Source organism: Nyctereutes procyonoides, unplaced genomic scaffold (assembly GCF_905146905.1).
Source record: "Nyctereutes procyonoides isolate TBG_1078 unplaced genomic scaffold, NYPRO_anot_genome, whole genome shotgun sequence".
NCBI classification, from domain to species: Eukaryota; Metazoa; Chordata; class Mammalia; order Carnivora; family Canidae; genus Nyctereutes; species Nyctereutes procyonoides.
Genome location: NW_026575044.1, coordinates 26,867,370 through 26,888,832, shown reverse-complemented (window position 1 = coordinate 26,888,832; position 21,463 = coordinate 26,867,370). Strand labels below are relative to the sequence as shown.

The following is a 21,463-nucleotide window of genomic DNA, read 5'->3' as shown; positions in this document are numbered from 1 at the left end:
ATGTTTGCCAAATATTGCTGTATTTGTTGTAGTTTAAAATATATGTATATTATTGGTATCAAGAGAACCCTGTGTATTCTTTCCTGAACCTTTTCCCCCTCCGTTCTTCTCTTAGGGCAACTACAGGACTGAATTCACTGCATATCATTGTCATGAGTATTTTTATACTTACGCTACACATTTATGTAGCCCCAAACAGTATTGTTTTACAGCTGTTAATACCTGGCATCAATATATACTCTCCTCTTACAACTTGCCTTTTAACTTGACATGTTTGGAGATATATTCTTGTTGATTCATATCGCTCTAATTTTTATTAAAGTATAATACTCCATTATCTAAATATACCACAACTCATTCATCTGTTTTTATTTTATTTTATTTATTTTATTTTATTTTATTTTTATTTTATTTTATTTTATTTTATTTTATTTATTTTATTTTATTTTATTTTATTATTTTATTTATTTTATTTATTTTTTTTTTTTTTAATTTATTGACACAGAGAGAGAGGCAGAGACACAGGCAGAGGGAGAGGGAGAAGCAGGCTCCATGCAGGGAGCCCGATGTGGGACTTGATCCCAGGTCTCCAGGATCACACCCCAGGCTGCAGGCGGCGCCAAACCGCTGTGCCACCAGGGCTGCCCCTGTTCTTCTAATAGTAGACTTATGTAGTGTTTCCAAAGTTTGGCTATAGCAATGCTGCAAGTGAATGTTCTCGCAGTACTCATATCATGTTTTTCTGGTAATCTACAAACATAATGCTTGTTGGTCACTTTAAAGCATTTGCTTTTATTCTTTAGATGGTATTCTCCAGCAGCCAATGAGATTGTTGTCTGCCTCAATGGATAAAACCATGATCCTCTGGGCTCCAGATGAAGAGTCAGGAGTTTGGCTAGAACAGGTAAAAATGTGAATATTTAAGGAACAAGAAATTGGGTTTAATAAACAGTAGTTAACTCCCAAGTCTGTATTCCTGGAGATGCAAATGTTTACCCTTTATATATGCTAAATAAGAGGGAACATAACAATCTCTGAAATCTGTGATTTCTACTGTGTGAAGTGTGGAATATTGATTACATACTATTTTCTATCATTGCATAGGTCCGAGTAGGTGAAGTAGGTGGAAATACTCTGGGATTTTATGATTGCCAGTTCAATGAAGATGGCTCCATGATCATTGCTCATGCTTTCCATGGAGCATTACACCTTTGGAAACAGAATGTGGCTAACCCAGTAAGAAAAGCATATTTATGCATATTTAAATAAAGCATTTGTGATCAAATAGAGTGAAGTGAAACCTAGATAAGTTATGTTACATACTTATAATACTTTGCAGAAACATAGTAGATGTGCTTAAGTTCAAATGACATCATTTCTTATTATAGACATTAATACTGTAGTTATACTAAGAAACTTAAGGCTTTTTCATTGTTGAGGTTCTAAAATTTGCACATAGGTAAACTTTCTACATAAGTGAAAGCTGTATAAATTTTAAGCTCTGCCTTTAAACTCTATGCATTTTTTCATGGGAATGTTTCCTAAAATGTTTAGCTTCCCTGTCTTCTTAAAGGAAATAACATAATTTGGTCTGCCCATGGACAGTTGGGTGCTCCATAGATAATTACTGATGAATGATTGACAAAAGGGGCAATAAGACCATCTGTTATTTTGTGAAGGAATATATTAATGCTCACAGGGCTGTTGATAAGTGTAATTTTAAATGGTCCTCTAAATCCTGGGCTCTTTTTACATCTTTTTTAATAATAGTCTCTTCTCAAAGTGAAGTAATCTTCTAATCATGTGTCTGCCTCTCAACATTATTCCATCTCTTTCTCACTTGCTTCTGGTCTACTTCTTTGGATTTGGGAAATGGAATTGCAGGAACAGCAACTAAGAGCACAGGCCCAGGAACTAGATAGCCTGGGTTCAGAGCCTGGCCCCAGCATTTACTGGCCCTGTGTCCTCAAGGCCATTGCCTGACCTCTGGTCTCCGGTTCCTCCTCTGTGAAATGTGGATGGAAATAGCTCCTACTAATAGGGTTTTTGTGGTGCTTCAGTGAGTTCATATTTGTACAGTATGAAAAATGGGGTCTGACACATGTGGGACAGTATGTTAATATATTTCAAACCAAGTATATAAATGAGAGAAATAAGAGCATTGAGTGAAATGTGAGTCAGTAGATTCCGAATGTGCATCTCATGGCTTACTTTATAAAATAAAAGCTCATGGATTTGTATAACCTTTAGTTGATGGCCTTTGTAATAGTTGTATCATCCATCTATGAAGATTTGACTTCTCAGTGCATGGAGTGATTTACTCTTTCCCTTATATTTTCCATTTGGAGTTGACCTTCAAGATTGTTTCTACTAGTAAGGAATCAGATCTATATACACAGAGAACAAATTGATGGTTGCTAGAGGGGAAAGAGGAGTGGGAGTTGGGCCAAGTAGGTGAAGGGGAATGGGAGGTACAGGCTTCCAATTATGGAATTAATAAGTCATGGGAATAAAAGGCACAGCAGAAGGAGTTATAGTCATGATATTATAATAGTGTTTATGGTGACAGTAGCTACATCAGTGGTGAGCATAGTGTTATGTGTAGATATATTGAATCACTATGTTATACACCTGAAACTAATGTAATATTGTGTATCAACCATACATACACTTTGAAAAACAGAAGGATTGTTTTTGCTATGAAATGAACCAGGGTTGGGCACCTGGGTGGCTCAGTGGTTGAGTGTCTGCCTTTGGCTCAGGTAGTGATCTCTCAGGGTCCTGGGATTGAGTCCTGCGTCAGGAGCCTGCTTCTCCCTCTATGTCTCTGCCTCTCTCTGTCTCTCATGAATAAATAACATAAAATCTAAAAAAAAAAAAGAAAAAAAAAAAAAGAAATGAACCAGGGAATCATCAGCTAAGGCACCTGTTTTAGATTTTTAAATTTATTTGAGAGATCACGTGTGCACGTGTGTATGCATGTGTGGGAGGGACAGAGGGAGAAGAAGAGAATCCCAAGCGACTCCTTGCTGAATGTGAAGCCCAAAATGAGGCTTAATTCCATGACCTGGAGATCATGACCTGAGCCAAAATCAGGAGTTGGAGGATGCTTAACCGAGTCACCCAGGTGTCCCTAAGGCACTTTTAAATAAGATATTTTTTAGGATAAATTTTTTTCTTAACTTGAAGCTCCTTTGAGTCATATTTCAGTTTTAGTTTTTGAGGGCCTTCATAGAAAAAAAAAGTGTCAGATGAGTAAAAAAAAAAAAAAAAAAGGAAAGGAAAAACCCTCAAGCCAGAGGACAGAATTCAGGGAACTTTACTTATAATTTGACTTCAGATTTATAATAACTGCTTACCAAGTATTTAAAGTGACTTTTAAAAAAAATAGACTTTATTTTTAAAGAAGTTTTAGGTTCACAGAAAAATTGAGCAGAAAGTACAGAGAGTTCCAGTACACCCTCTTGCACCCATGTGCATAGCCTCCCACACCAGAGTGGCACATTTGTTACAATTGAGGCTGATTTTAAAAACAAACACTGCAATTCAGGACTGTTATAGTGGAAAACTGTACTGATAGTCCAAAAGTGCTGCCCTTTGTTCAGAGCTTTTTGAAAACTCCCATTAGTGCTAACTTTATTTTTTATTTTTATTTTTATTTTTTTTAATTTTTATTTATTTATGATAGTCACACACACACACACACACAGAGAGAGAGAGAGAGGCAGAGACACAGGCAGAGGGAGAAGCAGGCTCCATGCACCGGGAGCCCGACGTGGGATTCGATCCGGGGTCTCCAGGATCACGCCCCGGGCCAAAGGCAGGCGCTAAACCGCTGCGCCACCCAGGGATCCCTAGTGCTAACTTTAGAATCAGTTTTTATGTCACAGAAAAAATTAATAGCATTTCTTAGTCACAGCTGTTTAATTTTTTTTACCAGAAAATAATATAGCTTACTTAATCACTGACTGATTTCATCATACTTTGCTTTGAATGACATTTTAGCTATTTATACAAGTCTAATTTTACTCTAAAGATTGTTTTACTACTACTTGAGGTGGTTCAAAAAGATGCTGTGTGGACCAGACATAGGACATTTTCTATACTTGATTGTCTCTATTCACATGGTTGCTGGTACAGGCTCCCTCAAGAGGTGGGCCAGCTAGGTTCGATTCAGCCTCTATTCTATATACCTGTAGCTCCTTTTACTTGATAAAGAAAGCTATCAGGGCACCTGAGTGGCGCAGTTGGTTAAGCGTCCAACTTTTGGTTTAGGCTCAGATCCTAATTTCAGTATCTTGAGATCGAGCCCCACATCAAGTTCAGCGCTCGGTGCAGAGTGCTTGAGATTCTTTGTACCTCTCCCTCTGCCTCTCTCTCGTACACGTATACTTTCTGTCTCCTGTCTCTAAAATAAATTTTAAAAACTTAAAAAAAAATTAAGCCAATCAGGTACACACTCAGAATCTACTGATTCATTTTACATAATACTCTTTATTACGTAGTTTAAACAAAAATACTCAAATAATACGTATTATGTGCCAGCATTGTTCTGCATATTTTACAAATATAAATTCATTTAATTCTCATAACAGCTGTACAAGCTTGGTAACTCTTCCAGAAGAATTCTTTGAGGCAGAGAAAAGTTAAATAGCATCTAACTTCTAGGAGGCATTCAATAAATGCTGAATTGAGGGGAATTTCCCAGGATTAATGCCTTGTTTTTTTTTAAGTTTTTCACCTTGCTTGGGGACATCAGTGTTTTCCATCATTAACCCTGAGGGCAGAAGGCATTATCATTATCAGACTTGATTTTGAGTAGCAGTGATCTCTGATTATTTTGATGTGTCATAAGTACTTTCATTGCAGAGAGAGTGGACTCCAGAGATTGTTATTTCAGGACACTTTGATGGTGTCCAAGACCTAATGTGGGATCCTCAAGGAGAGTTTATCATCACTGTTGGTACTGACCAGACAACTCGACTTTTTGCTCCATGGAAGAGAAAAGACCAATCACAGGTGAAATGTCTTCCTACTTGACTGATGTACTTTAAAAAACATCCTTGAGTACGTGAAAGGGGGGGCAACATTGTTAGGCACTATGGAAATGCAAGTGAAAACCGTGATATGGTGCTTCTACAGACTATATAGAATGACTGAAGTGAAAAGTACTGACAGTAAGGAGTGGTGGTAAGGATGCAGAGTGGCCCAAGCTTTTATACTTTGCTCATAGGAGTGCAAAACGATACAGCCAGTTAGGAAAACGTTTGATGTTTTCTTAAGAACTTAAACATACATATACTTTTTACAATTCAGACAATTTAAATGTCAGTTATTTTCAAAATTTACTTTTGTTCTACATAAAAGTTAGCTTATCCCTTATAATTTTAGGTTTAATTCATTAGGAAATGCTGTCAAGTTTGCAGTGGAAACTAATTTCTAAAGTCATATAGTGTTAGGTAATAGTGATTGAGGGCAGTTTTTGTTTAATAAACTTTTCAGTCTTGGTCCTGAGCTCAAAAAATTACAACCAGACTTTACCACTGGCAAGCCGTTGAACTGTGCTATGTGGTAGAGAAAGCCTGTGTACTCAGTTTCAGTTTGTTTCTTTTTTTTTTTAAGATTTTATTTATTTGTGAGAGAAAGAGGGAATAAGCATGAGTTGGGGGGAGGGGCAAACGGAGAGGGGGAAGCAGACTACTTGCTGAGCAGGGACCCTGACTCAGGGTGGATCATGACCTGAGCTGAAGGCAGACACTTAAACAACTGAGCCACCAAGGCGCCCCCTCAGTTTCAATTTCTGACAGAAATTCTTAGAACTGACTACAAGTCAGTCCTTGAAAACAAGCGAAATCTGCCACTTATATTAGTACTTTAGTAGCAGTAGTAGATTCAGATTATAGAGTTGAAGACATTGGGAGCAATACTAGAGTCCATTAAAAAACAAAGCAAATGATTTACAATGCTTGCTTTCTTCTTTCTTTTTTCTTTTTTTTTTTTTTTTATAAGATTTTACTTATTTATTCATGAGAGACACACAGAGAAAGGCAGAGACATAGGCAGACAGAGAAGCATGCTTCTCTCAGGGAGCCCAATGTGGGACTCGATCCCAGACCTGGGATCAAGCCCTGAGCTAAAGGCAAAAGCTCAACTGCTGAGCCAGCCAGGCATCCCTGTAGTGCTTTTCTATGGCTCTTTGTGACTTGTTACTGGTATAGTTCAGCTGTTGTTTATTAATCATCCACTAAAAAAATGGATAAATTGGACTTCACCAAAATGTAGAATTTTTGCTCCTTGAAAGATACTGTCAGGAAAATGAGAAGACAAGTCACAAACTGGGAGAAAGTATTTACCAAGTACATCTCTGGTAAGAGATTTATATCCAGGGTATATAAAGAATGCCTTAGAACTCAGTAATAGGAAAACAAAACAATCCTATAAAAAAAAAAAAGACAAAAGATTTGAACGGATACTTCTCCAAAGAAGATATAAGGAGATAAGGACAGGAAAGTCCTTAGGACAGGAAACCCCATAGTCATTAGGGAAATGCAGAGTAAAACTACAGTGAGGAACCATTACACACCTATGAGAATGATTAAAGTAAAAGATTGACTATACCAAGTTTTGGTGAGGAAGCAGGTGGCTGGCACTCTCGTATACTGCGGATGGGATTGTAAAACATATAGTGTCTTTGGGAAATAATTTGGCAGTTTCTTAAAAATTTAAATATGCATCTATGATATGATTTAGCCATTTTACTTATAGGTGGTATTTACCCAAGAAAAACAGAAGCCCACAGCCATGCAAAGAAAGGCTTCTACAGAAATGTTCACAACTGCTTTTTCAGTAAAAGACAAAAACAGGAGGGATGCCTGGGTGGCTTGGCGGTTGAGGGTCTCCCTTTGGCTCGAGGTGTGATCCCGGAGTCCCAGGATCGAGTCCCACATCGGGCTCCCTGCATGGAGCCTGCTTCTCCCTCTGCCTGTGTCTCTGCCTCTCTCTCTCTCTCTCATTCTCTCTCTCTCTCTCTCTCTCTCTCATAAATAAATAATCTTAAAAAAAAAAAAAAAGACAAAAACTGGAAATAACCTAAATGTCTGTTGGTATGTGAATGGATCAACAAGCTTATGTATGTGTATGTATATGCACATATATACACATATCTGTACAAGGGAATATACTCAGTAAGAAAAAGGATTGAATTATCAATAAACACAACAGAGATGAATCTGCTCTGTGGTCATATTTCCATGGCATAATAAATGATTTTGCATCTCATATTTTGCTTGTTGAAGTGAATTTGAGGGACGTCTGGGTGACTCAGTGGTTAAGCACCTGCCTTCGACTCAGGGCATGACCCTGGAGTCCCAGGATGGAGTCCCACATTGGGCTCCCTGCATGGAGCCTGCTTTTCCCTCTGCCTGTGTCTCTGCCCCTCTCTCTCTGTCTCTGTCTCTCATGAATAAATAAATAAAATCTTTAAAAAAAAAATAGAATTTGATTTTGAAATGTATGATCATTTTTTTTTATCCTATTTTAATACCCAGGTGACTTGGCATGAAATTGCCCGGCCTCAGATACATGGATATGACCTGAAATGTTTGGCAATGATTAATCGGTTTCAGTTTGTATCTGGAGCAGATGAAAAAGTTCTTCGGGTATTTTCTGCACCTCGGAATTTTGTGGAAAATTTTTGTGCCATTACAGGCCAGTCTGTGAATCTTGTGCTTTATAACGTGAGTATTCTTCTAAATGTTTCAGCTTAAATCCATGCACTTCATTTAAGAAAAAAAAATTTTTTAAGATTTTATTTATTTATTCATGAGAGAGAGAGAGAAAGAGGCAGAGACACACAGGCAGAGGGAGAAGCAGACTCCATGCAGGGAGCCCAACGTGGGACTTGATCCCAGGACTCCAGGATCACTCCCTGGGTGGAAGGCAGGCACCAAACCGCTGAGCCACTCAGGGATCCCCTTCATTTAAGAAATTTTTGCTTAAATCTGTAAAGGAAGCTCATGGGTAGAAAGGAAGTCAAATCATGTTACTGGCTTGACAACCTTTTTTGCACACTGTGGCATACAATAATTTAAATGTTAAAACCAGAAATATCTTTAAAAGGTAGCCTGAGACACTGTAAAGAATTATATTAAGTCAAGGCAGGAACCATGTATCATCACTGTGACAGGTATTTAAAATAAAATATATAGTAGGCCATACTTTCAAGATTTCCACGTAGCTGTAGGTTAGGGATAGGGAGCAGTGGAGTTGAAGTACTTGGAATTATTAGGTGAGACCAATGATATATAAATTATAAAAATTATAAAGTAATTAGTTTCAAAGGTATGAAATTAGGAAGATAGTTGTGTTACACAGAAGTGTGAGCCTCATATGGTTCTTCACTGAGAGTTGGGTCACAGAGTTGGTTCTGAGATTGAAAAGGATAAGCGTAGGGAGAACGGGGAAGGAAGGGAGAGAGAGTGAGCGAGCACCGGGGTAGCCATGGCTATTCAAATGAAGAGTGGTATAGCCAGGAAAATGGAGAGAATGGGAGAAAGTCCAAGTGCTGGAGGACCTTGGGAGGCAGGCACAATTAGACTGGGGGGCTCTGTTGGCGGGGGGAAGGAGGTCCCCTAAGCAAAGAAGGTTCTGAAAAGTACTTTGGGGTAGAAAGTATTATGTGAGAACAGGATACATTTGAGCCTGGAGACTGAAAGCAGGGTAGCTAACACCAGTGTGGGTAAGACTGAAGAAGAAGAAAATGAGTCATTTGAAATAAACTTTCCAACTAAATTTCCTTGAGTGTATACTGGGCACCTCAGTATACACAGGCTTTCTTGATGATGAGAAGATTTAAGATTCTGTTCTGCTTGTTTCTAATCATAATAGACCATGGGAATGAGATTAAAAGGGAACTCTTGATTGGGATTATTATATAGAGCTGCAGGGGTGGAAGGGCAGTTAGTTTCAGGATCTCTCAATTCTAGGGGTTGAAATGTGGTTTTGGGATTCCATGAAAGCCTTAGTCCAGGTAAACACTCAATTCTGTGTCCTAAGATACAGAAATTGCCTAGACTGGAAAGCTTCTTGCTGTACTTTGGGTTTTGTTCCCATTCTGAATGTGGGGATAAGTTTGTAGGAATGCTTCTTGCTTCTCTTTTCCATGCTGGTTTGTTGTTCTTGGTGTCTGAAATAAAGCATGCTGTCTCTTATATCCTGGACCGTTGTTCCTGATGAAGGCTTAAGTTCCCATTGCTCATGTTTGTGTTGAGTTCCAGCCTTTGAATATTAAAGTCTGAATTGTAAGAAATGCTCTTATCATCTGGACATGTGCCAATTTTTATAGTTAGCATATAGTTTCTTATAATTTGATGTAAATTACATAGTATAGATTATTGGCACTTCAAACAGTACTCTAAAAAATTTTTTTAAAGATACCGAGTTATTTAAATATGTTTCATGAAAATACTCCATGCTTTTTTAGGAAATGGTGATGTTTGCAGGAGCATCATTAGGATGTTTTTGGGAGACTCTTGGAAGTAGAGCCCCATGCATGCCATTTTCAGCCCACTCTTTGCTAGAAACCAGACCAGTGCATGCCTTCTCAGACTCTGAAATTCACTGAGCTGTTAGAGTTTGATGAGCTCATGGATGAAAGGATGCCAGACTTTATGGATTGGGTGTAGAATGTTGGGGGTTAAATGCAGCCTGTCTTCAGACAGTGATTGCTTAGCATTGCATCTGTTGGTTTAGAAAATGGAAGTGTGGGCAGATATCCACCCGATGTGATCTTTAAATTGCTCCTCTGCATTTATGAGCATGACATTTTTGTGTGCCTGAGGTGTAGTAGTAACTTCTAGTATGTATGTATGTATGTATGTATTTATTTATTTATTTATTTAGGGAGAAGCAGGCTCCATGCACCGGGAGCCCGATGTGGGATTCGATCCCGGGTCTCCAGGATCACGCCCTGGGCCAAAGGCAGGCGCCAAACCGCTGCGCCACCCAGGGATCCCAACTTCTAGTATTTAAAACATGTATCATACTTTTTATTCCAGCAGGACAGTGATCTTCCAGAAGGAGCTACCGTCCCTGCCTTGGGGTTATCAAATAAAGCTGTCTTTCAAGGTAAGGCTTTTAGTGTCCAAAAGTTTTGAACCCATAGTGGTGTTTAAAATCTAGTTATAAAAAAAAAAATAAAAATAAAAAAATAAAATAAAATCTAGTTATACACTTGGATAACATGAACTTCATGTTCATTACTGTTTAAAAAAATTTTTTTAAAGATTTATTTATTTATTTTAGAGAGAGTGAGCTGGAGGCAGAGGGAGAGAGAGGTCTTAAGCAGATTCCAAACTGAGCAAGGATCCTGACGTGGGGCTTGATGCCATGACCCTGAAATTACAACCCAAGCTGCCAATACAAGAGTTGGCCCCTTAACTGCTTGTGCCACCCAGGCACCCCTGATTTTTTTTTTCTTAGATTTTATTTATCTGAGAGAGAGTGAAAGCAAGAGAGATATAGAGGAAGAAGGAAAATCCGACTCCCTACTGAGCAGAGAGCCCAATGCGAGGCTTGATCCCAGGACCCTGAGATCATGACCTGAGCCAAAGGCAGACACTTCACCGACTGCACCCCTTAGGTGCCCTGATTTTTTTTTTAAATCACAATATATTTGTCTGCTTTCTCCATCAGACATTTCATGATAAATACTTTGTCCATATATAGACCCTGAAATAGGTACAGCTTTCACAAAGTGTGTTTCATAGAGCACTACCACTACCACATGTTAATATGGGTGGCTTGAAGAATCTGATTTTTTTAAAAGTTTGGGAAATGTTAGGTCAAAGAAAAAAGGAATCTGGGCAGCCCTGGTGGCACAGCGGTTTAGCACCACCTGCAGCCCGGGGTATGATCCTGGAGACCTGGGATCGAGTCCCACGTCGGGCTCCCTGCATGGAGCCTGCTTCTCCCTCTGCCTGTGTCTCTGCCTCTCTCTCTGTGTCTATGAATGGATAAATAGAATCTTAAAAAACAAAAAAGAAAGAAAAAAGAATCCGTGGAATTGACTGGTGCTTCAAGGAACACATTTGGAATTTGGAAAATACTGGAGTAATGGAAATACCCTTGGCTTTGGAATCACAGTGATGCATCTTTGAAGTACAATTAGTACTTTGAAGTGCCACTGCTTTCTGATCGTTGTGATATTGGGACATGTACAAAACATATAAATATAGGGGCTATATTCATGATGTTGATGTGTTTCATTTAAACTAGGAGATATAGCCTCTCAGCCTTCTGATGAAGAGGAACTATTAACTAGTACCAGTTTCGAGTATCAACCAGTAGCCTTTCAACCTTCCATACTTACTGGTAAGAAATGGTAAAAAGGTGGTTTAATAAGAGTCATTAGTATGATACCTGTCACTGTTGACCTAAGTAAGTGCTGTAGAATTCACTCATTTGCATGAAATCAGAAAAAAAAATAATTCCAGTGCTATACGTTTATTATAGAACCTCCCACTGAGGATCATCTTTTGCAGAATACTTTATGGCCTGAAGTTCAAAAACTGTAAGTTAAACTGTGCTAATCTATTTGGTCTGATGCTGTCATAACTTGTAATTTTTTTTCTCCCCACAACTTGATTTTCTCCTTTGCTTTCTTGTTACTTATATTGTGCCCCCATCTAAAAATCTTTAGTGGATAAGGGACAAGAATCAAACTTCACCTAGATTTTTATATTACTGTGTATTTACTAGATTTTTATTGGTCTTTGTTTTTAAAGTAGAGACATAGCATTATATTTCTTTTATTTTTTTTTTTGAATGATTTTACTTATTTATTTGAGAGAGAGGGATAGCACAGAGGGAGAGTGAAAGGGAGAAACCAACTCCCTCCTGATCAGAGAGCCCAATGTGGGGCTTGATCCCAGGACCCTGAGATTGTGACCTGCGCTAAAGGCAGATGCTTAATCAACTGAGCCACCCAGGTGCCCCATTTCTTTCCCTTTTTAAAAAGGACTTCTAAGATTTATTACTCTGTTTTTTGTTTTTGTTTTTTTCCCTTGGGTGTTTTTCCATCAAAACCTTTCCTGGATTTATTTGTTGTATTGGCTGGTGGGGGTGGAGGTATGAAATGTATTTTAATCTAATTGTTTGAATAAGTTGTAGCACTTTTAGGAAGCTGGCCTGTTTCCCAGTCTCTCTGTTTTTTTCCCCTAAATGCTTGCCTAGACAGAAATGTAATGTCCCTAAAAGAATTGTATGTTATGGAGATTGATGTTCTTTTCACATGTTAAAACTTTGCAGCATGAAAATAAGTATATATACTAATAAAGGGATCATGCTTTTTTTTTAATTTTAGATATGGACATGGTTATGAAATATTTTGTGTTGCTTGTAGCAATTCAAAGACTCTGCTTGCCTCAGCATGTAAGGTAGGGAATTTTTTTTATTCTACTTGGTGACATGTTATTTGAGTCCTCAGGCTCTTAAAAGTTGTGGTAATAGAGGCAGAATGCTCCGTGAAAGGCCACTGGGACCTGCTTTTTTCTGAAGTTACTTTCTCAATCTCATTTCCCTTCTTTCCCTTCAAAATCTTGCAATTAAGGGGCACTTGGCTACCTCAGTTAGTAGACCATGTGACTCCTAATATCAGGATGGTGAGTTCAAGCCCCATGTTGGGTGTGTAGAGCTTACATAAAGAGAAATAAAATAAAGCCTGCAGTTGGATTTTAAATCTGTTTGAGCCACACACTTCTGTTTTTAAATACTTGATTTAAGTTGATTTATGCCCAATTTATTTATTTGTTTATTTAAAGATTTTATTTATTTATTCATGAGAGACACAGAGAGGAAGAGACCAGGCGAGGGAGAAGCAGGCTCTATGCAGGGAGCCCGATGCGGGACTCGATCCGAGGACTCCAGGCTCATGCCCTGGGCTGAAGGCAGGCGCTAACCGCTGAACCACCCAGGAGTCCCATGCCTGATGTATTTAATCAGATGTTTCTAAATGACTTAAAAAGATAATAAATAAATTGAAATAATTGGGAGCCCTGAGGACACAGGGAAATGAGAAGGTGCCCTCCGCTCCATTTGAGTTTCTCCAGGAACAGATGTGGTATCGACTGAAGTGAATGGATGAATGGAGTCCCTCAGCCTATGCCAGGGTGAGGCAGGGTGGTGCCTGGCTCACTAGCACATGGCACTGTAGAATAGTGCTCTTCAAGCTTTTGCCTGGGAGAATGATCCCAAACTCACAATTCAGTATTTATCCATATATTCATACTCTGTGGAAGGAGCCAGTGTGTATGGAGGATTGTCTGAAAGGTCTGAGATCTGCATATCTCTCTACATTTTCTAAAATTCATTTACTTGTTTTAAACGTGATAATGCGAGCTGCCTATGTGGCTAGGCTCCTCTGTCCCTGCTCTTTCTGCAGCTTCTTGCTGTTGGCCTGTATTGAGAGGCATCGTAAGTATCAATATACCCCTCCTGCCTTATGTCCTTTGCTTGTCCCTCTGTGAGGATGGTACTGAGAATACTTCCTTGGTGGCAGGGGCCTGTGGAAAGAATGGAGTGTGGTATCAGGAATAGCTATGCTTCTGTTGAGCAGCTTATTTGTTTTTAGTTTTTGGGCACTGTTGGTCATATAATTGATTATTTTTCCTTTTCAAATGGGCTTGGTTATAGCAAAAATGTGCAGCTTTCTTTTTGTTATTTGTATACTTGTTCTGTGTACTTTATATTTAAATAAACAATAGAAAAGAGATGTGGATGTTAGTGTGGCTTGGAAAGTTTAAATCTGCAGATTTACCTGAAGGTAGCTGGGTTTCTTGAAGATGCCAGCCACATATTTGGTTTTCTTTGGTAAAGCAGATGATTAGATGTATCTTTCTTTGAAACTAACATTTTTAGCAATTTTATTTGGGTGTTATTAGCATACTATAAGTTGCATGTTGAAAGTGAACAGTTTGATAAGTTTTAACATGTTTGTTTATACCTGTGAAATCACAACCACAAATAAGATAATAGACATAGCCATCAACCCTAGATTATTTCCTCTGTCCCTTGGTAAGTCCTCTTTCCTGCTCCTTCTTACCCTTTGCTGCCTCATCCCTAGGAAACCACTAATCTGTTTCCTGTCATGATAGAGTAGTTTGTATCTTCTAAAATTTATATAAGTGGAATCATGCCATATTTCCTTCTTTCCTTCCTTCCTTCCCTCCAGCTCAGGAATAAATAAATAAAATCTTAAAAAAAGAAACTGCCAATCTATTTTCCAAAGTGGTTGTACCATTTTACAGTTCCCACCAGCAGAGGGAGTTTGAGTAGCTCCACACCGTTATCAATACTTTGTATGCCACTGTCAATCTTTTTAACCATTCAGTTTGGTGGGTAACATCTCGTGGTTGTAATTTGCATTTTCCACAAGACCAGTGTTGTTGAGCATCTTTTTATGTGCTAATTTGCCATCTGTATCTCTTTGATGAAGTATCTTCAAATCTTCTGCCCATTTCTTTATAGCAATTGTTTTTCCACTACTGAATTTGGGAAAGTTCTTTATATACACTGGATACAACTATCAGATAAATGCTATTTAGATAATTATTCCCAATGACTTGTCTTCATTTCCCTGTGTTTTTCAAAGAGCAGAAGTTATATGTTTTGGTGAAGTCTGATTTACCAATTTTTTTCTGTATTGGATTGTGTGCTTTTGTGTAATGTCTAAGGAATCTTTGCCTAACTGAAGGTCACAAAGCTCTGCTACATTTTGTTCTAGGAGTTTTGTAGATTTTAAGTTTTATGTTTACATCTTTAATTCTTGCATTCTTTGCATTTGGCCTGGAATTTAGGTTAAAGTTGGTTTTTTTTTTTTGCATGTCAGTATCCAATTGTACCATCATTATTTGTTGAAAAGACTACTTTATTTACTGCCTTTTGCACCTTTGCCAGAAATCACCTGTCTATATATGTATGAGTCTTTTTCTACACTTTTATTTTCTTCTGTTCATCTTTTTTTCTTATGTTGATGCCAATACCACATTCTTTTAAAAGCTGTAGCTTTTTGTAATAGGTCTTGAAATCAGGAACCAATTCTCTTCTTACTTTTCAAAGTTATTTGGAGGAGATTATAACAATATTGGGTTTTTTGACATGCAAATGCACTGTCTCATTTATTTAGGTCTTTAATTTCTCAGGATGATTTTTTAAAATAAACATTTTATTTAAATATTTTATTATTCATGAGAGACACAAGGAGGCAGAGACATAGGCAGAGAGAGAAGCAAGCTCCCTGTGGGGAGCCTGATGCAGGACTTGATCCCAGAACTCCAGGATCACACCCGAAGGCAGGCACTCAACCACTGAGTCACCCAGGCGTCCCAGTAAACATTTTATTTTAGAATGATGGTAGATTTAACAAAATGTTGCAGAGATAATATGTAGTTTTATCTCACCCAATTTTCCCCATTGTTAACGTCTGTTAGGAATGTTTTATAGTTTTCAGTGTCAGGTCTTACACAATTCTTTCATATTTGCCCTTATTTCAGATATTTTGTATCTCTTCCTTGCTTTTTGTATATTGATCTTACATCCTGGGAGCTTCCTAAATTTGTACCTTTATTATACGTGCTATAGCGTTTCCGCATAGATTCTTATGTTGCCTATGAGTAAAGAAATTTCCTTCCTCATATGCATGTCTTAATGTTGGATAGAAATGGTATAGTAATAGCAGAAATCCTTGGCCTTATTCCTCACCTCAGGAACATTCCTTGTTTGTCCATTACAGGTGATATTTGCTGTAGACTTTTTTGTGATTCTTCTCTCTCAGGTTACCTCCAGTTTCTAGTTTGCAGAGAGGTTTTGTTTTTTTTTTTTTTAAAGATTTGTATTTATTAGAGAGAGAGAGAGTGAGCAAGAGAGAGAACATGAGCAGGGCAGGGGAGAGGGAGAAGCAGGTTGCTCACTGAGCAGGGAGCCTGACATGGGGCTCGATCCCAGGACCCCAGGATTATGACCCTCATGAGCCAGAGGCAGATCCTCAACTGACTGAGTCACCCAGGTGCCTCTGCAGAGAGTTTTTATCAGGAATGGAAGATAGATTTTGTTAAGTATTTTTTCTTCATCTGTTGATATGATCATATGGTTTCCCCTTTTCAGTTTATTAATATGGTGAACTACACGGATTTTTAAAATAATAAACCAACGTCACATTCCTGGAACCAAACCCCACCTGTTTATAGTACATTATCATTTTATATACTATTGGACTAATTTTTCTAAAATTTTGTTAAAACTTTTGTATATAATATATGATGGGTATTGAAGTATAGTTTTCTTTATATGGTTTTGGTTTCAGAGTAATATTAGCCTCTTAGAAATATATCTTCCTCTGCAATTTTCTGGAAGAGTTTGTGTAGAATTTGTATTACTATCTTTTTAAATTTTTGAGAAAAATCCCCAGTAAGCCAACCAATCCTGGAGTTTTCTTTGTGGCAAAGTTTTTAACTAGAAATCTAATATCTTTAATAGATATAGGACTGTGTAGCTTTTCTTTCTTTGTATGTGTGTGTGTGTGTGTAGCTTTTCTTGAGTGCACTTTGGTAGTTTGTATTTTTCAGAAAATTTGTCCCTTTTAATATTGAAAGAATCTCTGGTGATGTTACCTTTGTGGTTTTTTTTGTTTTGTTTTAAAGATTTTATTTTTTTACTTGAGAAGGTAGTAAGATGGAGAGAACACAAGCCAAGGCGCAGAGGGAGAGGGGGAAGCAGACTCTCTGCTGAGCAGGGAGCTGGACATGGGGCTCAATCCCAGGAACCCTGAGATCATAACTTGAACTGAAGGCAGATACTTAATCAACTGACCCACCCATGTGCCCCAGATGTCATCTTTCTTACAATTGTTATCAGCAATTTGTGCCTTCTCTCTCCTACCTTTTTTTGGGGTGGAGAGCTTTCTGAGAATTAATCGGGGAAATAATTATTTTTTTGGTATTTTCAAATAACCAGCTTTTTGGTTTTGTTGATTTTCCTCTGCTGCTGTTCTTGTTTCTTTTTCATTGATTTTTTTGCTGGTTTTTTTTTTCTTAGATTTCATTTCCTCTACTGTTTCTAGTTTAATAAGGTTAAAGCTGAAGCCATTGATTTCAGATCTTTCTAATACAGATGTTGAGTGCTATAATTTTCTAAGTATTATTTTTTTTAAAGAAGCTTTTTTTTTTAAAGATTTTATTTATTTATTCATGAGAAACATAGAGAACCAGAGACATAGGCAGAAGGAGAAGCAGGGTCCCTGCAAGGAGCCTGATGTGGGCCTTGATCCAAGGACCTGGGATCACGCCTTGAGCCAAAGGCAGATGCTCAACCACTGAGCCACCCACGTGTCCCTCTAAGTATTATTTTTGAGGCATCCCGTAAGTTTTGATATGTTCTATTCATTTTCACTAAAAATATTTTTAAATTTCTCTTGATTTTGTCTTTTTACCTATAGGTTATTTTGAGATTTATTATTTAGTTTCCTTATACTGAGTGTTTTCCAAATATCTTTCTGTTACTGATTTCTAATTTAATTTCTTTGTGGTCAGAAAACATAGTATGATTTGAATCCTTTGAAATTTAATCTTGGTAATCTTGGAACATGGTAAATTTCCATGTCAGTTAAAAAGGATGTGGATTCAGGATCCCTGGGTGGCAGCGGTTTAGTGCCTGCCTTCTGCCCAGGGCATGATTCTGGAGTCCTGGGATCAAGTCCCACATCGGGCTCCCTGCATGGAGCCTGCTTCTCCCTCTGCCTGTGTCTCTCATGAATAAATAAATAAAATCTTAAAAAAAAAAAAAGGATGTGGATTCTCTGTTAGGTGGAGTGTTCTGAAAATGTGAATTATGTTAGATTGGTTGATAGTGTTATGTCTCTATACTTTGAATTTTATTGAGAGTAGCTTTTTGAGATCTATATGGTTGTGGGCTTATCTTTTAATACTTGTTTTTCAGTTTTTACTTTATATTTTGGAGCTCTGCTGTTAAAACATTTATGATTTGTTACATTCTCTTGATTAATTGACTAGTTTATCATTATGGAATGATCCTCTTTATTTCTGGCCATATATTGTGCTCTCAAATCTATGTTGTCCAATGTTAATATACCCACTCCAGCTTTCTTTTGAGAAGTGCTTGAATTATGTATCTTTTTTCCACACTTGTACTCTTCAGCTGTTTGTTTCCTTTTTTTTTTCAAGTGGGTTTCTTAAAGACAGCATACAGTAGGATCTTTTTATTCATCTTGATAATCTTCCATTTTAATAGTGGCAATTGTGAGGCCATTTACTTTAAAAAAAAACCATGATGAGATATAATTTTTAATTAGAGATTTTTTTAAATAAAGATTTTATTTATTTATTTGAGAAAGAGAGAGCGCAGAGTGAGAGGGAGAGGTAGACTCCCTGCTAAGCAGAGAGCCTGATGTGGGGCTTGATCCCAGGACCCTGAGATAATGACTTGAGCAAAAGGGAGATTCTCAACTGACTGAGCCACCCAGATGTCCCTTAATGTAATAAATAATATGCTCAGATTTAAATCTGTCAACTTGCTATTTTGTTTTCTATTTGTTTCATCCTTTTTTTTTCATTTTACTTACTTTGGGTTAATTGATTACTTCTTATGAGTGTTTTATTTCTTTTTTTTGGTTAGTAGATATAACTACTGTGTAATTTTATTGGCTGTCTTTCATTTCATAGTATACCTCTGTAATTTGCCACAGTCTGCCTTCAAGTAATGTTGCACTGTTTCATGAATGAATGAATGATTTAGGAACTTCACAGAAGTATACTTTTGTTTCCCCCCTACTGTGGTTTTGTTGGACACTTTACTTCTTCAGAGAAATTCCTCAATATCTTGTCATTTTTCCTTTGATCAGTTATCTTTTTTTTTTTTTTTAAATGTTTTATTTATTTATGATAGGCATACAGTGAGAGAGAGAGAGAGGCAGAGACACAGGCAGAGGGAGAAACAGGCTCCATGCACCGGGAGCCCGACGTGGGACTCGATCCCGGGTCTCCAGGATCGCGCCCCGGGCCAAAGGCGGGCGCCAAACCGCTGCGCCACCCAGGGATCCCAGTTATCTTTTCTTTTTTAAGATTTTATTTATTTATTCATGATAGAGAGAGAGGGAGGGAGGGAGAGAGAAACACAGGCAGAGGGAGAAGTGGGCTCCATGCCAGGAGCCCAATGCGGGACTCGATCCTGGGACTCCAAAATCAAACCCTGGGCCAGAGTCAGGCGTCGAACCTCTGAGCCACCCAGGGATCCCCGTGATCAGTCAGTTATCTTTTGAAGAGATATAAATAAAAAATTTTCCAACAGATACCAGTTTCTTTCTGCCTAAAGGATATTCTTTAACATTCCTGGTAATGTATTTCTGCTGGTCCTGAATTTTTTGAGCTTCTGCCTGTCTGACAGACTCTGTCTCTCCCTCATTTTTCACTAATGATTTTTATAGTGGGTAAGATACTGTTGGTTTTCCTCTCAGTACTTTAACAATGGAGCTCCTTTTTTTTTTTTTTTTTTTTTTTTGCATTGTTTCTGATATGAACTTGCTGTAATTTTTTTGTTTCTTGGTAATGGGCTTTTCCCCTCCAACTGCAATTTTGTTTTTTATTGCTGGTTGTAAACAATGTGATTATTTTCGATATAATTTTCTTCATGTTTTGGGTTTTATTGAACTTCTTGGATCTGTAGGTTTATTGTTTTTATAAAATTTGGAAATTTTTTGGCAGCTATCTTTTTAAGTATTTTTCTTTTCTTCCTTTGTGGAGACTCTAGTTAAACTTCTTTAGCTGTTTGAAGTTGTCACAGAGTTCAGTGAGGTTCTTTTTTTTTTTCTCCCAAATTCATTTTGTCCCAGAGATGAGTGTTCTTTGTTGCCAGATATCTCGTATTTTGGAGTGCTGTTATTTTCAGGCACTATGTCTGTTTTTTTTTTTGTTTTTTTTGTTTTTTTTAGTTATTTCACAGAAGAGTCAGTCCATTCCCTGTTACTCCATCATACTGACCAGAAGTGAAAGTTTCTAAATTCTTAATTACAAATTAATATACAAATGTATTCTTCTTATAAAATATTGAAATATTATGATGACAGTGTCAGTTTCTGATGAGTTACCTATGCTAATCCTAGTCTTCTTCTTCCAGGAGATTATACCTGTTTGTAGTATGTACCTGCTCTGAATTTTTTCCTCATTTATACAGATAAATAAAACATACCCATAGAAACAATATATTATTTATTTTTAATGTGGGGCTTTTTGCAGTTTATTTCTGCTTAAATTGCTTGTTTCATCTCTGTCCTCCAGGCAGCTAAGAAAGAGCATGCAGCCATCATTCTTTGGAACACTACATCTTGGAAACAGGTGCAGAATTTAGTTTTTCACAGTTTGACTGTCACGCAGATGGCCTTCTCACCTAACGACAAGTTCTTACTAGCTGTTTCCAGAGATCGAACCTGGTCATTGTGGAAAAGGCAGGACACAATCTCACCTGAGTTAGGTAAAACAGCTTCCAGTTGGAAGATTACTAGTGAAACACATATGTCCATTTTATCTACTACTATTTTATCTAGTGAGGAGCTACTCGGTGAAGAGGAGTAGAAGTAATACCAGGGTGAAGGCCACAGTCTCACTTTCATGAAATCCTTCATAGCTGTATTCTGAGGAAGACTTGACCTTCCTTGTAAGATTTAAACACAGTGATCTTTGAGTTGACTTCTTGTGATTATATAGTCAAGATGGCAAGTATTCAGACATCTCCATTAAAAGAAACAGAAATCTAAAAAATATGGATTTTGTGGATTGTTTCAGAATGCCAGCATAAAACTGAATGAGTGGCATATTCTGGCATTAATTAAAAACAAAGGGAAAAAAACCAGCAACAACAAACCTTTGTGTTGTTGGAGCATAGCCTATTTCTCTTACCCTGGTTTCTTTGGGTAAAATCTAAAGAGTGTTTAATATATCTTCATGTTGTTTAATTGTTTTAATTTTTCCATTGATATAACTTGCATGCAGTTTGATCTTGTGGTATTCCTAGTCTCTTAGTTTCTTGTATTTTAGACTGACACATATTAAACAATACATATTAGAACAGATTGATTTCTTTTGCAACTAGTGATTTCCTAACATGCAGCTTTTACTTTATAAAAAGTTGATGTGAAACTAATGATATATCCATTAATGTATTGTATCTTTATGGATTATGGTTAATAGATATATTCCTCTTCCCTCTTCATAAGTAATTACGTGTTTTAGGTTTAGTCCCCCTGAGGGCTAGTAGTTACCTTACATTGAAATCTTACAAGGGGGACGCCTGGGTGGCTCAGTGGTTTAGTGCCTGCCTTTGGCCCAGGGCATGATCCTGGGGTCCCAGGATCAAGTCCCACATCAGGCTCCCTGCGTGGAGCCTGCTCCTCCCTCTACCT

At 37.7% G+C, this 21,463-nt stretch overlaps 1 protein-coding gene across 2 annotated transcripts in view; it reads left to right on the top strand.

The window, feature by feature from the left end:
- ELP2 (elongator acetyltransferase complex subunit 2) overlaps positions 1–21,463 on the top strand; it is a 49,052-nt gene that overhangs the window by 17,937 nt on the left and 9,652 nt on the right. Inside the window, exons 10-18 of one of the 2 annotated variants that reach the window (XM_055324200.1) lie at positions 804–904; positions 1,105–1,236; positions 4,870–5,019; positions 7,548–7,736; positions 10,059–10,125; positions 11,275–11,370; positions 11,512–11,569; positions 12,362–12,434; positions 20,343–20,535. In XM_055324200.1, the coding sequence (XP_055180175.1) occupies positions 804–904; positions 1,105–1,236; positions 4,870–5,019; positions 7,548–7,736; positions 10,059–10,125; positions 11,275–11,370; positions 11,512–11,569; positions 12,362–12,434; positions 20,343–20,535 (1,059 nt within the window). Of the gene's footprint in view, positions 1–803; positions 905–1,104; positions 1,237–4,869; positions 5,020–7,547; positions 7,737–10,055; positions 10,126–11,274; positions 11,371–11,511; positions 11,570–12,361; positions 12,435–20,342; positions 20,536–21,463 lie in introns of both variants that reach the window. The other variant, XM_055324199.1, reaches the window with a different exon arrangement.